This window comes from Corylus avellana, chromosome 2 (genome assembly GCF_965113065.1).
Source record: "Corylus avellana chromosome 2, dhCorAvel1.hap1.2, whole genome shotgun sequence".
Classification (NCBI taxonomy): Eukaryota; Viridiplantae; Streptophyta; class Magnoliopsida; order Fagales; family Betulaceae; genus Corylus; species Corylus avellana.
In genome coordinates this window covers 8,546,613-8,569,797 of record NC_142491.1, presented here as the reverse complement: position 1 = coordinate 8,569,797, position 23,185 = coordinate 8,546,613, and the positions used below count along the sequence as shown (strand labels likewise).

Genomic DNA, 23,185 nt, shown 5'->3' with positions numbered 1-23,185 from the left:
AATGTTCAATTTTTATTTTTTGTTTTTTTTTTGTTGTCTTTGTTTTTGCTTTTTGTTTTTTTTTTTTTTTTTTGTCTATTTCTTTATAAGAGATAAACAAATTCATCATTGAATAGTGAGAGTGAGGCTGAGTCTTACAAATTCAATGGTAAATTTTATAAATTAAAAAAAAAAAAAAAAAAAAAAAAAAAAGATGGTAGGACTTAGGAGAATCATACAAAACACACCTTTAAATGTATATATTTTTTAAATTTCTAACAAAAAAAAAAAAAAAAAAAGATGAGATGACATAAATTATTGAAATGAAAAAATAAATAAGTAAAAAAAAAAAAAAAAAAAAAACATTTTGGTCTAACAAAAAAAAAAAAAAGAAGATGACACAGGAAGTACAACAAAACAAGGGGAGACAGAGGGAACCCAAGAGGAGCTCAGGTGCCTCTCTCCCATTCCCACCTGTATCTCTCTCTCTCTCTCTCTCTCATACAATCACAAACCCTAGCTCTCTTCGTTTCTCTCTCTTGAAACCCAATCTTTTCCTTCGAACCAGTGCTCTACCAGTCTCGATATATCTTCCCCGTCCAAAACGCCGCCCGTCCAATCCCCAAAACCCTAATTCACCATTTTCTTGTCCAAATCTAGGGGTTTTTCTCTGAAGTACTGTCGCAGGGCTTGAAATCTTGGGATTGTTTACCAAAATCCGAGCCAGCTTGTGAGAGCTAGAGAGATATTTGGCAGAGTCATGTACAGGGAGCGAGGAGGCGGAGGTGGGTCATCGAGATCGGAGATCGTGGGAGGGCCGTTGGATCGCAAGCGCATCAATGATGCGCTGGACAAGCATCTAGAGAAGTCGTCCCCGTCGACTTCGAGGGGTGGTGGCATCAACAGTAAAGATAAGGAGAGGCTCTCCGTGCCCTCCACTTCCACTGGTAAATCTCAGCCGCTCGATCATCGCGATTCTCGCTCCGCTTCACTTTCCAAGAACAAGTGCTCTGATGGTCAGCCATTCTCTTTGTTATTGTTCTGATCTTTTCAATTTCGGGTTTTTTTTTTTATTTTTTTATTATTATTATTATTATTTTTTAGGGAAAGGTAAAGTTTAGATTTTTTTTATGGGTAGTTGGTGAACTGTGTGCTTGGTTAGTGGAAGTGAATTATGTAGGGGATCTGAGTTTTGTTCAATTTTTGTAGTTTCAGCTTCTGGTTTGTAAATTGGTGTTCATTTCTGGAGCTATTTGTTTCCTATGTGTTATATGAAGTAAATAGCTAGTACTGGGTATTGGGATTTTGGACTTTAGTGATTGGTGAAGCAACTCTGTGATATAGAACTTTGTTGGGGATCTGGGCTTATTCGGTTTTTGAAGTTAACTAATTCATTTAGCAACTTTATTGGATCTGAGTTTGCTGATTATTTTCTCTTTCAACATTTATATTAGGTTGGGCTAAAAGAGAAAAAGGTGTTTTGTATTAGGTATCTGTTTAAAGTTCATTATTTTAAGTTTTAATTTCAATGTTAATGGGGTTAATGATTTGTTAGGAAGCAAATTTAGTATATTAGATCTTAATTAAGCAAGGTATTATTTTTTCGTAATAGTCATTAATGGAATTTGCAGTGCTGGACTAAGCAACTTATGTTGGCAAGTTTCTCAAGCGCTTGAGCTCTTGTTGCTTGAAGATTTGAGTTGTTTTCCAATTATTATTTTCTTTCTCATTCTTTGTTAAGATCTGGCCCTCCTTTAAATATGCTACGTTTTTGGTCTTGAAATGTGTGAGCATTGAATTAGACCAGTATGTTATATGTTGTTTAGTCATGTGTCACTTATTTAATATGTTGTAGTTGGATGTGAATTTTGTGATGTTGGAAGTTTTTAGTAAAACTGTAAAACTCAAAAACTTGCGGGTGAAGGACTTGTAACTATACATGGTGTAAATTTCACGATGGGAGCAATGGATGTATCAGTGGTTCAACTGGTAGTCACAAGAAGTGGTTATTATGCAGAAAAATTATAACATGTTTGGAGTGTTGAAAGTTATTTACCACTGTCCCTTGTAGCCACATGATACCTCTCATTCGTTACTGAGGAGGAGGCCATGGAGACCTCCCACTCCTCCCCCCTCCCTCTCTTATCACCTATTTTTACTGTGTTGCTTCCTAGGTTACCTGTATATAAAAAAAAAAGTTGAGATGAGATGCATAAATTCCATGGTAAGCAAAGACTTTTATGGGTTCATCAAAGCATATGCAGAATTATATGATGGCCTATCAGGATATAGATCTGAAGAACTAAAATCCTGGAGGAATTGTATTGTCGTGTAGTTGCATTTATGGTGGACTCTCTCTCGATAATTATGAGGCAATTGTATCTCTTTTATGAATGGAATCTAAAATTTGATTATCTGGCTTGAAGGCGTAATGAGTCAGCTAATTTCATTTCTTTAAAAAAAATTCATTACATGCAAAAAGGAGATTAATATTTATTGTGATTCTTATTTGAGGGTCTGACATAACAGATAAGGTGGTATTTCCCATCCCTACCTCCTGGATGGCTTATAACTGTCTCCCAATGGTAAAGCAAGTGATATATTGTTATACTGAAGTTTTGATATGAAGTCTTTCATTGCCTACGTACTTCTACTTAGATCCAACCTGTAACAAGAGTGACAATAATTAGATGTTGCCTAGTAGCTAGCAAATGTGCTTATAAATTCTTTTTGTTTCTCTTGACATGAAATGATCTTTTTTAAGGGTAACATGATAAAATTTTGGTTTCATGGTAATTTTAGCGCCAGCTTTTTTCTTGGAGAGTGGGGAGGGGGTTGTAGTTGGCAATTTTAAGTACAATTTCGAGTGATAAAAACGTATGACAATTTATTTATGAATATAAAAAGTACTCTAGGTATTTGGAATGCAATTGATTGAAAACTTAATTGTCATTCTCATCTGTTTTTCTAATGATGGCCTTGTTTGCATTAATTTCAGAGGAATCTGAAACAGACAGTGAAGAATCAGATGTTAGTGGTTCTGATGGAGATGATACATCATGGATTTCGTGGTTTTGCAATTTGCGAGGAAATGAATTTTTCTGTGAAGTAGATGATGAATACATTCAAGATGATTTCAATCTTTGTGGTTTGAGCAGTCAAGTTCCATATTATGATTATGCACTTGATCTGATTTTGGATGTTGAATCTTCTCATGGTGAGAATTGTCCTATGCTAACTTCTAACTTGTATTTTGGTTTACAAGTTTTGAAGTAATTTTGTTTGCCAACTATAATTTGATAAGTCTGAATTGCTGAATTTGTAACTAATTTCATGAAAAAGGTTTTCATCTCCTCATACATGTAGCTTCTGTCAACAATAAGTTATTGAGCATAGTCTTACTTGATTCTCATATAAACTACTTTAATTTTTTTTTATCTGATTCTAGATGTATGATAAAGAGCAGATTTAGTATATCAACAAAATTTATTTTGGTTTATTGTAATTAATTGTTTCTTCTAATTTGTGAATTATCAATATCAATCATTTGGTCCTTCAAGTTTAAGAAGTAAGAATTTAGTAGGTTCTATTGCCTTTAGCATGTAAGAAACCAATATAATATTCTTTTCCTCCTTAAATCATGACTTAATTAGAACAGAACTTAACTAAAATTCATTCAAAGGATTTATATGGGGGCTTCTAGGTGAAACTCACATAAAGTGTATACATATATGTTTATGTATTTAACCCTCAAAGTATTTAACCCATAAAGTGTATACATATATGTTTATGTATTTATGTGTGTGCGCGCTCACGTGTGGGTGTGGGTGTGCATGCGTGTCCATATAAATGTGTGTGTGCATGTGTTTGTGTGCGTGTGTTTATTTGAAGGATCTTGCTGTTGAGCCCTCTTTTATGGACGTTGGTATGGATTTTCTCAGGTGACATGTTCACTGAAGAGCAGAATGAATTGGTTGAATCAGCAGCGGAGATGCTGTATGGTCTTATACATGTTCGATACATACTGACCAGCAAGGGAATGACTGCAATGGTAATATTCTGAGTTAACTTAAAATGTTTTTTTTATAAAAAATTTGTCTTTTATGTTTCTAGGTTTTTTTCATAAAAAATAGCGGTTAAAACTTCTACAGTTAGAGAAGTACAAAAACTATGATTTTGGAAGGTGCCCGAGAGTTTACTGCTGTGGACAACCCTGCCTCCCACTTGGTCAATCAGACATTCCTCGCTCAAGCACCGTAAAAATCTACTGCCCCAAATGTGAAGACATTTACTACCCTCGGTCCAAGTACCAAGGCAGTATCCTTCTATTGCACTAATTATTGCTGCTTTGAAACTTTATGTGCATACATCCTGCATCTACATGAGATTGAGTTCTCATTGATAAACTTTTCTTCGGCTAAATGTGGTCTTCCAATTGATTAATATACCATTATTATTAAACTTAAGTTTAAACCCCAAGGGATTGGCCCAAGTTGTGAAGGCCTTGGTCTTAGCAGTTTGCTCCCTTCAAGGTCCAAGATTCAACACCTCTTGGGTGCAAACAATCCCTTGGGGCCACATTCCTTGGTGAGAAGCTAGCGATTTACCCAATTCCGTGTAAGAAAACTTTTAAGGGTGCGGTGCACGGGACCGAAGTTTACAGGGGTGGGTCCGAAGGGCCCTGCCTTGTAGAGGTTCCCCGATATTAAAAAAAATTATTAAACTTAAGTTTAAAAGAGAATTTTTTGTTGTTCCTTCTTTAAAAGTGAATTTTTATGGCATTTTCATCTGTGCAAAATTGTATATCTTGTCATATAGGCTATATGTTACTTGTGATTTTATACACCTACCCTTCTAAAATCAAAATAGGGAAATCAGGTCAAGATTGTCATTTTGACTTTAAGACCCCAATTTTCAATTTGACATGTTTGAGAGTCGAGTTTGGACTCGATGTAAATGCAAGAGCTCCATCCACTTTTTTTGTCAAATAGATGATAGAAATAGCATGAAAATACTATTATGCCTCTCAGATAAAAATCTTTGAAAAAAAGAATAATAATTTTTTACCTTAAAAAAAAAGAAGATAACCATGGCATCCATGGAGGACCTCCATAGTGGTGGTGGGCTGGGTGCCATGGAGGCACCTGGTGGCCCGGCCATGCCCATGACTATGGAGGCGCCTCCATGGACATCCATGGCCGTTGGTTTCGTGCGCCGTGGGCGTGGCTAGGTGCCTTCATGACACCCAGCCCATGACTGTAGACAACCTCCGCAGCCATGGAGGAGACGCCTCCATGGCCACGAGCATTGTTGGGTGCGTCCATGGCCATGGAGGTTGTCCTCCATAGAAGCCATGGTTCTCTTCCTCTTCTTATTTTATGAGAAGCATACTGGTATTTTTATGCAAATTTTGTTATCTATTTGATGGAGGACTGGATGGAAGTCTCGCATTTACACTAAAGCCCAAACTTGGGTCTCTAATCTATCAAATTGAAAACTCAAGTCTTAAAAGTCAAAATGATCTAAAGCCTGACCTGATTGTCCTTCAAAATATATTGGTTTTTTATATTACATATAGTTGTGTATTATATGATTGCTTGTTCTTATCATCATTATTCTTTATGTAACGTGTAGTTAAGCTGATCTAGTGCCAAAAAAAATAGGTTATATATTTGTGCTCTAGGGTTCATTGGCAACAGTTTATAATTGTTGACTGAAACTTTAGTTCAAATTTACATTTGACCCACTTATATCTTTAGGAGACCAATCTTGGAACGGGGGTAAAATTTTATGTTCCTTATCCCTGTTGCACTAGGACTGGCACCATGGATTTAGCTTAGGTTTATTGAAAGTAGGTTAATCATTTGTGAGCCATAAGCCCACAGCTATATTGATGGAATCTGAATCAGTTCTTTATAATTGCAAAAATAATCATTGGCAAAGCTAACTTGTTTAAATTATCTCGTAGTTTTATTTATTTGACAATAATCTTAATCTATATACTATTGGTGGTTAGATATGTCAATATTGGACATTTGTTCATCTAGTGCAGTTGGAGATTTCGCTTGAACTGTTTGAGATTTGCATAAATAATGATTTTTTTTTCTTTTCTTTTTCTACCATTTTATTTATGAAATATTTCAAAATTCCCTTGACTATATCAAGATATTGATGGAGCTTATTTCGGAACTACGTTTCCCCACTTATTTTTAATGACATATGGACACCTAAAGCCACAAAAGGCGACACAGAGCTATGTTCCAAGAGTTTTTGGCTTCAAGATCCACAAGCCATGACATAAAAAGGTGCAAGTTGTTACTATTTGTGATGAACTTCCATGGTCCATTTGTGGTGGTTCTCTCATCTTGCCTCATGTCTGTGTTGAAAAATGAATGGCCTAACAAGCAAGATGAAATGCAAGAGTACTACAATTGATTTACCAATGAAAATTTGCCTATAAGCAGAGCAAACCTTATCTTCTTATTTTTGTTCGTGAATTTAACAGAGCGTTTGTAAGCTTCTCTCTTCTTCTTCCGCTGAGGATATGTCAAGTGCTTTGCAGTTTCCTTTGCTTGAGTTATCATGGTTGAGCATACACCTAGGGTTTAAGGTTATAAACTATTGATGATATTGGATAGCCCAATGAAAGTGGGAGAATAGGATCATCTCTCAATTTCAAGTGAAATGAAGAAGAGTTATTTCATGGTCAATATTAAATTTCACAGGTCTACTAATGGGTGTATATGTTGCCAAACAGTGAATATGTTGTCACACTATTTAAAAATTTTAAATGATGTGTTAACATGTGCACTGTAATATAACAAAACAAAATCTTGATCATGAAATGGTTTATCTCCATTAATCTATGAAAGCGAATCTACTGAGACATTGGTCCCTTTTTAGCATCATAACCAAAAAGTTAGATAAAATTTTGAAATTTTTGATATATTGCTGTTATACATGATATAACATTCAATGTATTTCAGTTTTTCTCATGGTCTACGGCCTAAATTCATGTTATGGTTAAGTGAAGAAAGCTATGAAGGTAAAAGTACTAAAAGGCTTAGCTCATTTATTTTACCCTAACAAACTTCAAATTGAACTTGAGTTTATTTTTTCGGGACACATTTAGTCGATAAAATAAAATTAAGAAGGAAAAAATAAAATATTCGTTAACTTGTGTTATACATAGGCTTTGTTAGAGCATCTCCAACAGAAATAGGTAAAATAACTATTGAAAAAGTGTAAATTTTTAATTTAACTACTCATGGAGAAAGTGTGGAAGAAGGGATTAAAGAGAGTAAAAGAAAGAAATTGAGAGAAAAATAATAATAAACAAAGTTTATAGTGTGAATAACGTGTCTATTCTCTTGGAGATGCTAATCAACCTATTTACTATTAATACTAAAAGTAAAAACTACAAAATGACTATTCTGCTGGAGAGGAAAAAATTCGAATAATAGTCAAATCTGAATATTATGAAGGATTTGTCTATTCTCTTGAAGATGCTCTTCGCTTAGGAAATTAATTCAAATGAGTGGTGCTGAAAATTGAGGAAGATAAGGCAAGATTTGTTCAATAATGGCACCTTCCTAGCCCAAAAATAAGAGCCGATGGGGAGCAACTCTATTTAAAGGTCGATGAGAGGCCAAGAAATATTTTAAAAGGTTTGACTTGGAGCCAATTTTTGTTGAAACTCAATGGTTAAGATTAAAACATGTGTTTCATAATAGAACACAAAACACACGTGTCCAATTCAAGTCATAAACTAGAATTGGACCCAAGCCAAGTCCTCTTATAAAATACCCACTTGCTAATGTTGTAGGTAATGTACAATGAGAGTTGTGGCTAAAAGTCAAAGCAACTTGAATCATCATAATTTGTTTGGCATTCATGGCATGTGTGAGTGATAGGGACAACAACATTTTCACAAGATTGTGTACAGTAAAAGATCATCAACCTACTTCACTACCAAAATTTAAAACAAGAAAGAAACACCAAAAGAAGATGACTCTTAGCTATCATATCTCAAAACGTTTAAGTTTGGTGTAGTAAGCGTTAGCTAAAATTTAGTTAAATAATATTTTTTTTTTTTTCGTCTTTTGCTACTAACTTGTTCAAAGTACCGTTCAGCATTTTAATTATTCACTTTTACTATTTCATTATTTTAAAAATATATATATATATTTATCTATTTTCACTATTCTTAGAAAGGAGAAAGAATTAGATTGATTGTTTAATTAATTTAACTTATGCATTGTTGAGTTACAGTGCTCAACAAATTTATTGAGCATCAGCTAATCAAATCTTTACCCAAAGTGACTAGTTATATGGGATTTTATTATTATTATTATTTGCTATAGGAATAGCCAAAATAATCTTTTAGCTTTGCTAGCTTGTAGTCTTACAATCTTTTCCTTAAAAAATCTCCTTTCACTACTTCTATTTGGAATCGAATATTCAAGCAAATCTCGATCCGTTTGCCCACCTACTAAAACAGACAGGTTCGAAAAAGACTTTTTCATATTTATTACTCGAATAACTAACTGCTCACGCTATAAAATTATTGAAAATCTCTTTCCTTCTTCTTCCGTCGGATTAAAAATCTCCTTTTCATTACTTTCTCTTCCTTTTGAAAAAAAAAAAAAAAAAAAATTATTTTCTTCTACTTTTTCCTTTATCCTGATCTTTACGTGCACTGTTCACTGAATTGTACACTGACTTTTAATTCAGGAAAGGTACGTTAGCAAGGAAGATTTGGATTTTGGCTCCTTTTCAGTACACTTCAGTCCCTCCATTACCCCCCCTAAAGGTGTGTTTGGTAGCAACTTTCTATTTTTGCTGACAAATGACTTTTTTTCTGTTTTTTTCAGACCCTCCTCCTTGAAAACCTTTCCGTACCATGCACTTTCTAATTTACTCTCCAGCATGCTATTTTTCTAGGGTCCCACTCAAAGCAATTTAGGGTTGTACTAGCAAATTCGGTCCTGACACGTGATATTTAGAAGGTGTTTGTTAAACGTTAAACACCATCATACTATTCACATTTTTTTGTTAAAAAAAATAAATAAATAATAAATGGTATAAAAAAATGAAAAAGTTGTATTAAAAAGTAGAAAAGCTTTATTTTATAGTAATTTTTTTATTTGCACAGTAGTAAAAAATAAATGATGTGATATAAAAGTGATAATGTTTTGAAGTTAATTTTTTTTTTTTTTTTTATGAGTAAAGTAAATAATGTTTGGAGATGGGGTGTTGTTTGCCAAACAACCCTTTAATATTGATAATTGTTTACATGATTTATGAATTCGACTTGAACTCAACACGAAATTAGTATGTTAGAGTTGAGATGTCTGATCCCTTTGATTAAATAAATCGAGTTATGATTAACCTATATAATTTTATACCCATGTAGTTGAATAAAAAAGCAAAAAATAGTTTGGGTTCAAAATTTAAAAAAAAAAACACTTAAGAAAAGTTGCTTGGAGTGCCCTCCTCACAAACTCACATGATAGTCACATTTTATGGAAATGAATGTTATGTGGACGGTCACATGACAGTCTATATTTTAGTGACTAACATAATAAGTGTTACATGAACTATATCATTTATAAATGTGATAAGTGACACGTTGTAGTTCATATTTTAGTGGCGGATATCACGTGGACCGCTAAGTTAGTTTATAAGGAAATTACAATTAAAAATTATAGTACTTCTTAACGCAGTTCTAGACTTTATCTCTCAAACTATTATTTGTTTTATAAATATGCATTTAAACTTAAAAAAAATAACATTTCACCCTTCAAACTACCATTTGGTTATCTGTTATACTTCTGTTAGCTTCTTAAATTAAATGGCAACAATGATAATATTTCTAATCACAAAAGTAATAAAATTGTCTAAGGCAACCCTGATTTACTGGGTTCAAATTAATATGATTAAATTATATCCGAAGCTTCCATATTTGAAGGGCCTTTTTGTTTTTCTTTTTTATCTTTTTTTCTCCAATTATTGAAGAGCTTTCTATCAACAACAAAAGCATATAGGGAAGACTAGACTTGTGAAGAATTATATTTCCATTAGTGATTTTTTTTTTTTTTTTAACAAATTATCTCTTCATTGATATAACAATCAAATAGGATAAAATGCTCCGTATAATGCCAAAAATACAATTTGGAATTTTCACTACTCAAACATTATCTATGACATACACAATAGCCTCTTTGACTATTATAAGACAATATCTATGAAAAGTCACCGTCTCAATCAGTTTCAGATCTACAGCACATTTCGACAAATTACATTTCGATTCGCTGCCAGGTCCTTGATTCTCTAGCTTTTTTTTTTTTTTTTTTTTTTTCTTTTTTTTTTTTTTTTTTTTTTTTTATCTCCGCTACTAGTGCTTTATCAATCGCAATCCCCTTCGCAGCCTTTACTATAGTGATAAGTCTTCTTTATGCTAGATAATTCCTCTGTCATCGGTCCATGGTTTGTTCCTAAAAAATGAACTATAAAAAAACAAAAGACTGACCAGAAACCAATTCTGTTATTTTTAAGAATTCGTGAAAACAAAATCTAAGAAACATCACCCCATAGATCGATACTAAAAGCAGATCTAGAGAGAATACATTATTATTCAAAAACAACAAAAATACAATAACTAAAACCCAACACACCCTCACACGTTCCACCCGCTACCGCCGGTTAGTCATGCGCCGCTAAAAAGCACCCTGAAGACTATTGAAACATGCATCTTGTTTGATTTATGGTGGAGGCGGGAAAATGGAGGGGGAAGGGGGAAAGAGAAAGGGGGCGGGGAGGAGGGAGTCGTAACTCCCTCCGCCCACTTTGATATGCTCTCTTTGTGCCGCCCATTAGTGATTGTTAGGGTGGGTTAATTGATGACTAAAAACTTAGGGTGTAATTTCTTTTTTTTTCTTTTTTTTTTTTTATCGATTTATTTGCCTTGTTGTTAAATCACTATTTGTTTTAAAAGATCAAGCTTATAGTTGAAATATTTAAATTAAATGGGAGTGAATTGATGAAGTTAAAGTTGATTTTTTTTTTTTTTTTTTTGAAACAATAAATATTGTGAGCTTTCATTAATCAAACGATCAACAAGGTAGAAAGTTATGCCAAAACAACATCACTGATACATGAAGGAATTTCTTCCATCTAAATTGTATCTATGACTTGTTTAATTGCCGCCCTGGCTAAACCATGGGCAGCCTTATTCGCCTCCCGCTTCACATGCCGAATCATTTAATCAACACTTAAATACTCTCATTCACGTGTGGTAGGTGACATAAGCTTTTGAGACACGTGAAAATTTAACATGATATAAGAGTCAAATGTCTTGAATTCGAACTTGACTCCATCATATTTACCCATAATTTCAATTAAATATTTCGCATGTTGAACATTACCTATTAAAAATAGGGGTATCAATTTGTGTTCGTGTGTCGAGACATATGTATAAGACTATATAGGTCAAACCCCTCAACTTAACTCTCTAATTTTGTATTGAGTTTGTCTCGGGTTTACGAGCCATGTTAAAAATTGTTTGTCATTATGTCGTATGTCGGGTTCGGGTCGTGTCGAATCATAAGTATAATAAGATTATATATGTCAACCCTAACTCGATCAATTTAATTAAACGAGTCAGACTCATCAACCTTAACTCTTTAATTTTGTATCGAATTCGCGGATCGTATTAAAAATTACTAACCCTAATTAAAAAAAATAGAGTTTTAAACTCACACATGAGATCAAGTATTAAAGTATTAATTAAATAATTTCTTTTCATTAATTTAAGCTTTTAAGAAAAAGTTGTGATTAAATTGTCCTCTTGCGGGGAAAAGTAAGTTGGCAAAATACGAAAAAAATAATAATAAAATAAAAAAAACTTGAAAAATGGCTGAAATGCGTGTTACTTTCAAATTTTATTAATATTTTTATTTTTTTAATGAGTACAAGTTGCTTTCAAATTTTATTTATATTAACTTTGGTGAAATGAGCAATCGACCTTTGTGGGAAAACCGATATGCCCAAGGTGGCCATGAATACGACTATTTTAGTATTTATTTATTTTGCTTTATAATATATTTCACTTTTGATTATTATTACTATTCATTATTCTTACTGTAGATTCAAAGAAGGACGCCTGAGCAGTCTTCAGAGAAATCTTTCACCATGTACTTTATCGTTTGTTTCAGAATTTAGTGCACCAACACCAAGCAGACAAAATATAAATATTATTCCTTTCAATAATTACCCTTTTGCCTTTGTCTCATTTGTTATCTGAACCTCCCCCCCTTCAATGCCTGTCCTAGGCAATTAACATAAATCTTTTACCCTTCTTAAGGGACAGTTCAATTTGCAGTAGATTACGTCTCATAAAATAAAGGTTATTAGTTTAAATTTTTCTTTTTTCTTCTTGTGTGTGGACATGTAAAAAAAAAAAAAATAAATCTTTCATCAAGTTTATTTATGGCATTAATAGCAGTTTTTTTCTTCTTAAATTTAAGAAATTTAATAACCTTTTTTTTTTTCTCATTTTATACCATTTTACTATTATTTCAAATAAATGATAAGAAAATAAGAGAGGAAAGAGAAATTTAGAAAAACACCATGGGAGTATTTTTTAAAAAAAGAAAAAAAGAAAAAAAAAATTTAGAGAACCTGCTGCTAGTACTATTACCCAAACAATCTCTATTGCTAGCCACTTGTTTAGATAAATGAGTTTCATTAAGAGCATGTTTGGAATTTCGTTTGAAAAATAGAGTTTTTAAGTTAAAAACATGTTTTTTGGCATAAATTTCAAATGAAGTTTTTTCTAAAAATGCGTTTTAATCATTTTTTAATCCTTAAAAGCGCTTTTAATTTTTTTTTATCAAACATATATTTTTTTCTTCAAGCAAATTTTTTGAGTGTTAAACGCACTATTAAACTCCTCAAACACACACCCAAACATGCCTTAAGACACTCTTTCAATTGAAATAGGACAAATTGCAATCTGAACATGCACATAGATTTGACTTAGTTGCTATAAAAAGAAAAAAGAAAAAAAATGACAGAAATTTCTTTTAAATCAGTCTATAAGAAATATCCTCCGACCCATGTAAAATAGTGCCAAAATGTCTATAAATATTTAAAATGTACATTAAATTCTTAACCTCATTAATAACAAGTTACTAATTTAGACTAAATTTAATATACATTTTAAATATTTATAGATACTTTACACTATTTTACATGAATTAGATAACATTTCTTACAAACTAATTTGAAAGAAATTTCTCTAAAAAAAAAATTTACTTTTATTTTATTTTATGAAACTTTAAATTAAATCTAAACGGTTGAAAAACAACCGCACATAAATCTTTTCTTTTTATTTTATCTTTTCTTTTCCTTTTTTCAAAAAAAATCTTTTTGATTGGTCATGAACTCGTAATAAAAGTAGAGATCTTTTGGCGTGAACTAAAAGCTATCATAAATCATGTCAAGATTCCAATAGCTATCTTGTCATTAGAAAGAACCCATGCATATCAATTACCAAACTTATAATCGATTAGGACTTTTTTTTTTTTCCTTTCACACACACACACACACACACACACACATATATATATATATATATATATATATATATATATATATATATATATATTTTAAAAAAAGCTTTTTCGTTTTATATTGGGATAGATGAATGTTATTTAATTTATGTTATTAAATTAACAGTGTCTAAAATATATATGAAAATGCGTGTAAAAATGTTACTTAGCATACCTTTGTCTTATTGGACCGACGTGACAATGCTTAGTAAGCTAATGTAATAAAGGCTACATCAAAAGTTATTTTTGTTTCTTTCTAAGAATAATGTGTCTTTTAAAATTATCATTGAGCTTGTAATTAATCATTATTGAATTTTGATCAAATAATAATTTTAAAAGTCATCTCATTTTTAGAGAGACACGAGAGTAATTTTAAGAATAAGTTTATGGAATGGGTTATGCTAAATAGTATTTGTCAATAATTATATGCATGTTAAGTTAGAAAAAAAAGAAAAAAATCTTTAATATAATTTGAAGAAATTTTTTATCCAAACAATATGAAATTGTGAGCATGAGTAGGGGCATATCGGGAAGCCAAATTTTTCCAAATGAAACTTGGAAAAAGGAAATGGAATCAAGGGTTCGGGAGCAGGTACATGTAGGCTTCTATTTTCAAACATTTCAACTGCAACAAATTATTTTTTATTTTTTTTAATTGTTGAGTCCAGTGCAGGTGTAATATCTTGATATATTCAACAATTTAGAGGGGTTTAATTATGATATTCATTCCAAATTATATATAGAGAGAGGTAATGATAAACAGCACACTGGGCGTGCATGAAACTAATTTTTTATTTTATTTTATTTTATTTTTATAATTAAAATATTAAAAAAAAAATTTGCTAAGCGTGCATGACTATTCATGCACGCATAGCATGCTGTGAATCATATATATATATATATATATATATATATATATATATTAAAATTGAGAAAAATATTAGATATTAGATTATTATATGATTGTCATATAATTGGGATGACTTTGTAGTGAACATCAGCTCTTAATTTATTTTTTTTACAAGCTTTGTTGATCTAAATGCTGATTTTCAGTGTCACACAATCCCAGTTATATGACAGTTGTATAACAGTGTATTAAATAATATTTTTGAAAAATTAAACTTGGCCCCTCATTCATACTTTAGTCTCTCCTGATATATATATAATAAAAAAAAAAAATGATTTCGTCATATCCATGCTTGTATAGATTCTATTGGTAGATTATAATTTAAGCTTGAGCTGGTAATTAAGTGGAATTATTGTTTTTTGACAAATGTTTGGATTGTCAAGTTATGCATAAATGTCTGGATTAATATAATATTATGTTAATCTCTTATTGGAAGACCTCTAATCTAGTTTTAGACATTCTTGGTGTGTTTGTTTTCCTAGATAGTTGTTCAGCCTCCAAGATTAACACAAGCGCAAATTTTTGTGCTCACAATTTAGTAAAATAGACCGTTTTCTCTTTTATCATATATATATATATATATATATATAGTCCTTGTTAATAATAATTATATTTAAATTTTTCCATTGGATTCATGTTAGGGTCAATAAACTCAATTTTTGAGTGAACATAAACTAAACCTAGCCGTCGAAGACTCTCACCCTTCCCCCTCTTCCCCTCCTAATCCCCTCCTCCCTTTTTACACGTTTTTTCTTGGTATTTTTTTTTTTTCTAATTTTTATTTTTGGGTGTTTTTGGCCAGAAATCAGCAATTTCGACCGCTACCGCTACCGCCCTCCAAGGTGCTGCGCCTCCCTTCTCCTCCATCCGCTCCATCACATGCCAACGCTGGCCAATGCCAATCGCCTCCTCCACTTCGATCGTTTTTTATTTGCAGGCTATGTTACTTGTTTTGAATAATAATTTTCTCTTTAGATCTGCTCTTATGAGCGATCTACGAGAAAAATAATGTAGTTTTCCAACCGTTTTGGGTCAATGAGGAGTAGATCTAGTCTTCTCAGGAGTAGATCTGTGCTTTTATGACTGTTTTTCTATTGGGGATGAGTTTTCTCTGTTTTTTGCTGTTTGTATTTTTATTTGAATAAGGATTGTCCAGACCTTTGGGTTGTAGATGTGATCTGTTTTCAGAGCGAGGAAGATGAGCTACCTATGTATTGAGTTAAGTCGGTTTGAAACAGATCTAGTGTTACAACTAAAAAGTAGTCATATGTTAACGGATATTGATGTCATGGATATGTCTTAAATGTTTGATTTTTATGTAAGAATCTATGATTTGTAACCTCGTAGTTTCGACTATGATTTTTTAGAGCTTTTTTCTCTGTGATGTAAGAGCGTTATGCTCGTGATATCCTTTTTCAATGAGACTGAAATTTTTTCAATATATACATGACGTGGCAAGATTTAGTAACTGTTGAATATTTTTTGTTTTAACAATGATTGATTCAATGGCTACTAAACTTTGTCACATATGTGGTGTATAGCATCACTCAATCCCTAAATAGTATGTACACAATTACGTGTCATATATTAAGTAAATTACTTATAAAGGAAAATGAGACCTTTTTACAGTGATGCATGAATTTGGGATTAAGAAATTATGTTATACGCTCAAAAAAAAATTTAAAAAAAATAATCATTTAATTAATATTTTAATACACAGTTCATGTAAGTAATCATCAAACATGAGTCGAATTTATTCACGTAAACACTCCTAAATTTAAGAAGAGAAGCAAATTTAAATTTATTCTTAAATTGTCAAACAATAATTATATATATATAATTTAAATTTAAGAGAAGCAAATAATGCAATAGGTAAAGTATACACATCAAACAATAATTATGAAATATAGTCTCAAGAACAATAAATACCCATTATACAAATTTCTTTCTGTTCATAGAAATATCTCAAGAACTCATTATTTTCACCTCTTCGATCAATAATTGTATAGGTATCTCGCTTGATGGCAAAGTTATTGTTATTATTATTATTATTATGAAATACACATTATGATTTGAATTTATCATTAAAAAATGAAAAGAGAAAAAACTACCAACAACACCTTCGACAATTAATTACAAGTATTTTGTCACCTTTGACAAGTAATGAGAGTCAAACCTCAATTTCTTAGTTAACAAGTAAAAACATTAATACTTGTAATAACTCCATCTGTCTTGCATATAATAATCTAATTGGCCATATTTGTCAACAATTTTTTTTTTTTTTTTTAAGTTAAAAACATTAATAAATAACCCAAAATACTGTTTAAAATTTTTAAGTTGTTTTTATCTTTATGTTATATCAGTGCATTTTTTTTCAAACAAAATACACCCTAAAAAACACGTTAACAAACATATCCTGCTTTAAAATAAATAAATAAATAAATTTCTATGTACCATTTGTTTTCATTATCTTACATATTTTTTGGTACAAGAGAATAGCATCAAACCCCTATATATATATATATATATATATATATGTGTGTGTGTGTGTGTGTGTGTGTGTGTTTTGTAGTTTTCTCAAAGGTTAAGACTTAGTTCTAAGTTTTTATGAAATAAAAAGATAAAAATAAATAAATCTAAACCGTTAAGAAAACAACATAATTTTTTTATGGCATGTAAGCAGAATCCGCAATCATATAGATAATAAGAAGTTCTACATATCTTAAATTTTCTTTTTAAAAGTTGATTTTCAAATAATGTATCACTGACTTATGAGACGGTGACACATCATTTAAAAATCAACTTTTGAAACAATAATTTGAGATGATTGACATTTTTAATAGATATATAACCAAGACTTTAGTATAACTTTCAAGTACCTTTTCTCTCGCACATGACACCCAAAAGAAACACACAAAAGATAAAAATAAAAAAATAAAAAAATAAAAAATAAAAAATAAAATAAAGAAAAGAGAGAGAGAGAGAGAGAGAGAGGTGAATTTACACAAAGATTTGACATCACATGGATCCTCCCCTCCCAATCCCTTAGCGAAGTTGAAAGGGTAGAGGTCGGTCATACGCTCTTTCCTCCGTCACACCTCTTCCTGCTTTCAAATTTTCTTCTTCCTGTCTCTCTCTCTCTTCCCCCATTACCATAAACTTCACGCACACACCGCTCTCTCTCTTTCACAAAAATTTCCCGTAGAAAAACACGGCAAACCCACATACCCAATTCAATTCCATAAACCAAAACCGAAGCCAAAGTCAAGTCATCAAATCACAAATCAAATACCCAAGAAGAAGAAGAAGAAGAAGAAGGGTGAGTGAGAAAGCAAAGGCTTTTTTCTTTTTCATATTTTGTATGTAATGCATCAGAAGAAATCCGAAGTTCAGATCGGAAAAGAAAGCAGCGGCGTCTCTTCCGATTTCAACCCAACCCCACCTCTCCTCTTCCCTCCCCCCTCCTCCATCCACCACAAGCAATCCTACAATTCCCACCTTTCCCCTAATCCCGAACTATCTTTTCATCCCTACCCTCCTCCTCCTCCCCACCACCAACTACAACACAATGACCCAATAGACCCTCCATCTCCTTCTTCTTCCTCTTCTCCAACCCCGTACAAGAGGACCCTTTTGACGCAAACCCACTCCTCTCTCACCAAATCTCCCACCCTCTACCAATTCCATTCTCACCCACCACAATTCGCTCCCCAGAACGCCTCCTTTTTCTCTGTATCGGTGGCTGTCAAGGCGTTTATATATCGGGGGCTACGGAAGGCCAAGCACTTTCGGAGATTTCAGGTCCATATCCGGCTCGTCCTCTTGCTCTCGATCCCGTTCTTCTACTTCCTGGTGTCCAACCCGAGCCGCTCCTTCCTTTTGGACTTCCTCTCTGCCTTTGCGTTCTCCGCCGCGCTCTTGTTCTCCCTCAACCTCGCGCTCCCTCGCCTCCCTTCAATACGCCTCTTCCTTGCCCGCTCTTTCCCGATCAAGCTCTGCAAAGGCTCGCCAATATCTCGGTCCCCTCTACCGGTGTTTTGGTCAATTGGGTCTCGGCCAAAACCTGAGAAGAGAGTGAATTCGGGGTGTTGGGTACAGATTTACAGCAACGGGGACGTGTACGAGGGCGAGTTTCACAAGGGAAAGTGTTCGGGAAGTGGGGTGTACTACTATTACATGAGTGGGAGGTACGAGGGAGATTGGGTGGATGGGAAGTATGATGGGTATGGGGTAGAGACGTGGGCCAGGGGGAGCCGGTATCGGGGGCACTATCGGCAGGGGCTCCGGCACGGTTTCGGGGTGTACCGGTTTTATACAGGGGATGTTTATGCCGGAGAATGGGCCAATGGGCAGAGCCATGGGTGTGGAGTGCATACTTGTGAGGATGGGAGTCGGTATGTTGGGGAGTTCAAGTGGGGCGTCAAGCATGGCCTTGGCCACTACCATTTCAGGTGATTGATTTTTTATGGGAATAGAATTGTTGGATTCTTGTTGTTTCTGTTGTTTGTAAATCGGACTAGGATGCTATAGATTTCGTAGGATAACTCGACGGTGAAGTTATTAAAATGTTAATCATTGTTTGGAAGTAAATGGTTTACATTTTTGATGTCTTGGCATTTACAGGGAATGAATTTTTCGTCAATGGATTAGAGTTGCATTCTAATTTCTTGATGGAATTATTGGATGTTTTTATTTGTAAATAAGTGGTTGAAGCATATGAGTACGTTCAATTTGGTGTAGGTTTGATGATAATTTGTGGTTCATTGAGTGTTCTTTGTATTATGATTGGTTTTAGTTGCTAATGCTTTCGTTGGTTATTTTGTATTGGTAGGTTTATTATGTATAAGAATTAGCGTAGATGATGCAGCTTAGGTTTGGATCTTTTAGCTCTATAATATCATAGCTCTGTTTTAGGTTGTGATTTCTGTCAGGTCCTTCGAGATCTTTCCAGATATGAAATTAGATTGGATTTATCTGTTATCTTGATAATTTAGCCTGAGTATTATTTACTTATCAAAAAAAATTTTAGCTTGAGTATTATGTATTTTTTACTGCCTGTACCTTTTAGGCATAATGGCATCAGCATTGACGCGTCTTCAGATGACTGATTGATTTTGATGTGGTGACATAAAGTCATAAATCATTATTAGTTTTGTATTCTTAATGCTGTACTTTTGACTGAATCATAATGCCATGCATAGCAGGGCAGCAGTGTGATTGGTTATAACTGCAAGGATGAGCCAATGATACTATGTATGAATGAAGTTGCTGTTAGTTTTTTTATGATAGTGCACAAGTCAGGATAAAATAACACACTTATGATTGACTTGTCTCATTACATTTTTTTTTTTTTGTTAAGAAGATAGTTAGCGTTTCCAATCTGAAAAAACGAGCCAACACTAAGACGTGTCATTTTTATCTATACTTCTTCCTAGAAAATGTTTGATTCACTAATTCATGAGGCAAAATGGAAAGAACGGTATTTATCACTATTTAACAATGCTACTTTTTACATCTATTTATCACACCTATTTCATGGGTTGACATAGCGTGGCTTCTCATATCCGCCACTTTAAAAAAACAAATGGAAAGCTACTTAAAACACACCACGTCAGCCCATGTCAGCCATTTATGTCTTTTAAACTCTTTTCATTTACACTTAGGTTGTGTTCCAAAAGTTAAGCAGCTTATGAATGTGATTTCCCTCTTCTCTCTATATATGTGTGTGTGTGTGTGTACACCTATGCAGACACATCCATGCATCAAGTTTTGTTTCCTTTTTGGAATGACTTCCTATCTCTCTCACTAATGGGTATAACTTAGTAAGTTTCATTGTTGATTTTGCATCTATTACTATCTCTGTTGCAGCATTCATAAATACCACTCCCCTCCCCCCCCCCCCCCCCCCCCAAAAAAAAAAAAGAACAGAAATGTAGATACTAAAAGTTTTCATCTTATTCTTTTTGCCAGCTCATGTATTTTTGTTTTATTCAGAAATGGGGACACGTATGCTGGGGAATATTTTGCGGACAAGATGCATGGGTTTGGAGTCTATTCTTTTGCAAATGGGCATCGATATGAGGGAGCCTGGCATGAGGGTAGAAGGCAAGGCCTTGGAATGTACACCTTTAGAAATGGGGAAACACAATCTGGTCACTGGCAAAATGGAATTCTTGACATACCAAGCACACAGAACACCAGCTATCCAGTATCTCCTGTTGCTGTTTATCATTCCAAAGTACTTAATGCAGTGCAGGTACTTTACTTCCTATCTTAATTGCATAATGCTCCAAATATCTTAGCTGCAGCTTATACCCTGATGCCTGTTTATATTGTCATTTTGCTATAATACTCTGGATGATCCCGTCTTCTTGTACCCTTGACTGTTAAAGTTAGCCGCAAAAGAACGCTGTTGCCTTGGGCTATTATCCTTATGTTATATGGTTCATTTGCCATTTACTGTTGATATTTGTCACCAGGCATACGTATTCAATTTTCCATGCATGTTCCACTTCATTTTTGTAACACTTTACTTCAAGATGATTTAAAGAATTATTTTCTGCCCGAATTTGTTTGCGTGGACCATGGCAATTATTATAATTCTCTACTTATCCTCTTACTTATAACATTTTAATCTTCAAGCATCATTTTTGTATGTTCCATGGCCAAACCTCCTTACTGGTGAATGCAACACAAATATTTCTGTCTTATAATTTAAAAAATGAGAAGAGCATTTAAGCTCCACCTGGCAGAAGGCACAGGAGGAAACAGGATAACACACTGCAGACAGTTAACTAAGCAATCGAATAACTATTGAAGGGTTTTCTTTTTCTAATTAGTTTTATGATTTTGATTTACAATCAGGAAGCTCGGCGAGCAGCAGAGAGAGCCTATGATGTGGCCAAGGTGGATGAACGGGTCAACAGGGCAGTAGCGGCAGCCAATAGGGCAGCCAATGCGGCTAGAGTAGCGGCAGTTAAGGCCGTTCAAAAACAAATACACCATAATAGCAACAACAACATTCCAATTCCAATTGTGTGAGACTTTCAACTGTAGCTCGAGCTATTTTAACGCATGAGATGGCAGCAGCATCGGGACAATTGCTTATGTCACCAATGTAGTTTTGTGTTTTATGTTGTAATCTTCTCTTTGGCGTCTTGCTTGGGGAGGATTCAATTTGCTGTGCCTCTTTGGAACGTGAGTGGTAGAGAAGAAAATGGCAAAGAAGGGTGGAATGATCATCTATACTGCTTGAAGATTGTGTATACATAGAGATGAGACACAGAGAAAGAGAGAGAGAGAAAAAAGAAAAAGAAAAAAAAAAGAGAGGGTGGATGATGATGGCATCCATTTGTTCAACTATTCTTTTAGTTTTCCATCTCAGTACAGTTTTGTAAAGATGAGGTAGATGTAATATAAAGTGCTGGTGCCGAGGTTAAACCTCAACCCAGCCACTGTTGTATGCGAAGTTGTTGGCTTTTTATGGAGGTGACAAATTCTCTAACTATCCAGCCAAAGAAATAAGAAAGAGAGAAAGAAAGAAAGTCCATCTAATCTATTTGTTCTCTTCTTTTTCTTTTTCTTTATTATTATTTTTTTCTTTTTTGGTTAGCTTCTTATTTTCTTGTTTGGAAAATGTTTGGGGTATTGCAGTTTTTAGGCAAATTTTTACAAATTTCTGTACAATTAATATTTTATGAGAACGGGTGTCAAGTGAACTGTTATTTGGCGTATTATATTTTAGTAGCTGATGTGATAAATGATAAGTGAAATAGAGTGGATCTATTTTATGGTCTAGAGCAGATTTTAAAAATCTAATGGTGTATATATTGTCACATGGTGAATATGTTGTCACATCATTTAAATTTCTTAAATGATGTAATAATATGTACACGGTTAAATGAAACAAAATAAAATTTGGATCATAAAATGATTCATCTCCATTTCACTTAGAGCGGAGACAAAAAGGATTATATTCCGTTTGTAGTAAAAATTGTAATATTCTTACCAACACACCTCTTATTAACAAAGCAAAATGTGCTATCCGAAGAAAAATTGTTCGAGAGAAACGCTATTTAGTATACCGTTATACGATTATCATACAACTAGATGATCTGACTGTAAAAATCAATCATTACAAGTATTAAAAAAAATTATTTTTTACTAAATGAGAGAATGTGTGGCAAAGCGAGTTTGTTACCTTAAAAGGCAAAATAATGTAATCCGAGGAACAATTATCGGAGGGTGTTGAAATGGGTGGTGTGCACCCATTTGACCCATGATTGTCGCAACCCATTCACATAGATATCATCATACAAATTGCCTATTATTCGCTAAATTTAGTTGTCATATGAAAGCATAGTAAAGGACAAAAGGCCTGCTTACTTGTATCTCCACTGCAATCTTTGATGTCACAAGGAAGGGAAAAAAAAAAAAAAAATCATTATAGTGCTTTACTTTTTCTTTTCTTTTTTTGAAATAAGTTGACAATCTTCATTAGAAAAATCAAATTTAGAGTCAGCTTCATTTCTCATGCATTTTCACCATTCCTTTGTTGCTTTACCTTGCTCTTTTCCAAGACTCAAAAGGAGAGTGAATGTGCCACAAATGATGGCCAAAGTTTTTTTCGGTCCAGTTTATTAAACTGATATTTGTCTTTAGAATGAATATGACCATCTTTATGTCA

General features: G+C 33.3%; 2 protein-coding genes across 2 annotated transcripts; both read left to right on the top strand.

The window, feature by feature from the left end:
- Positions 1 to 379: 379 nt before the first annotated feature.
- On the top strand, positions 380 to 6,699 carry LOC132185916 (putative casein kinase II subunit beta-4). The gene is made up of 5 exons (XM_059599732.2): positions 380 to 995; positions 2,978 to 3,196; positions 3,921 to 4,030; positions 4,131 to 4,296; positions 6,145 to 6,699. The coding sequence occupies exons 1-5, from the start codon at positions 740 to 742 to the stop codon at positions 6,273 to 6,275; spliced, it is 882 nt and encodes a 293-aa protein (XP_059455715.1). The 5' UTR covers positions 380 to 739; the 3' UTR covers positions 6,276 to 6,699.
- Positions 6,700 to 17,523: 10,824 nt separating this feature from the next.
- Positions 17,524 to 21,986, top strand: LOC132168046 (uncharacterized). Its single transcript, XM_059579115.2, has 3 exons — positions 17,524 to 18,950; positions 20,494 to 20,755; positions 21,364 to 21,986. The coding sequence occupies exons 1-3, from the start codon at positions 17,866 to 17,868 to the stop codon at positions 21,538 to 21,540; spliced, it is 1,524 nt and encodes a 507-aa protein (XP_059435098.1). The 5' UTR covers positions 17,524 to 17,865; the 3' UTR covers positions 21,541 to 21,986.
- Positions 21,987 to 23,185: the final 1,199 nt, after the last annotated feature.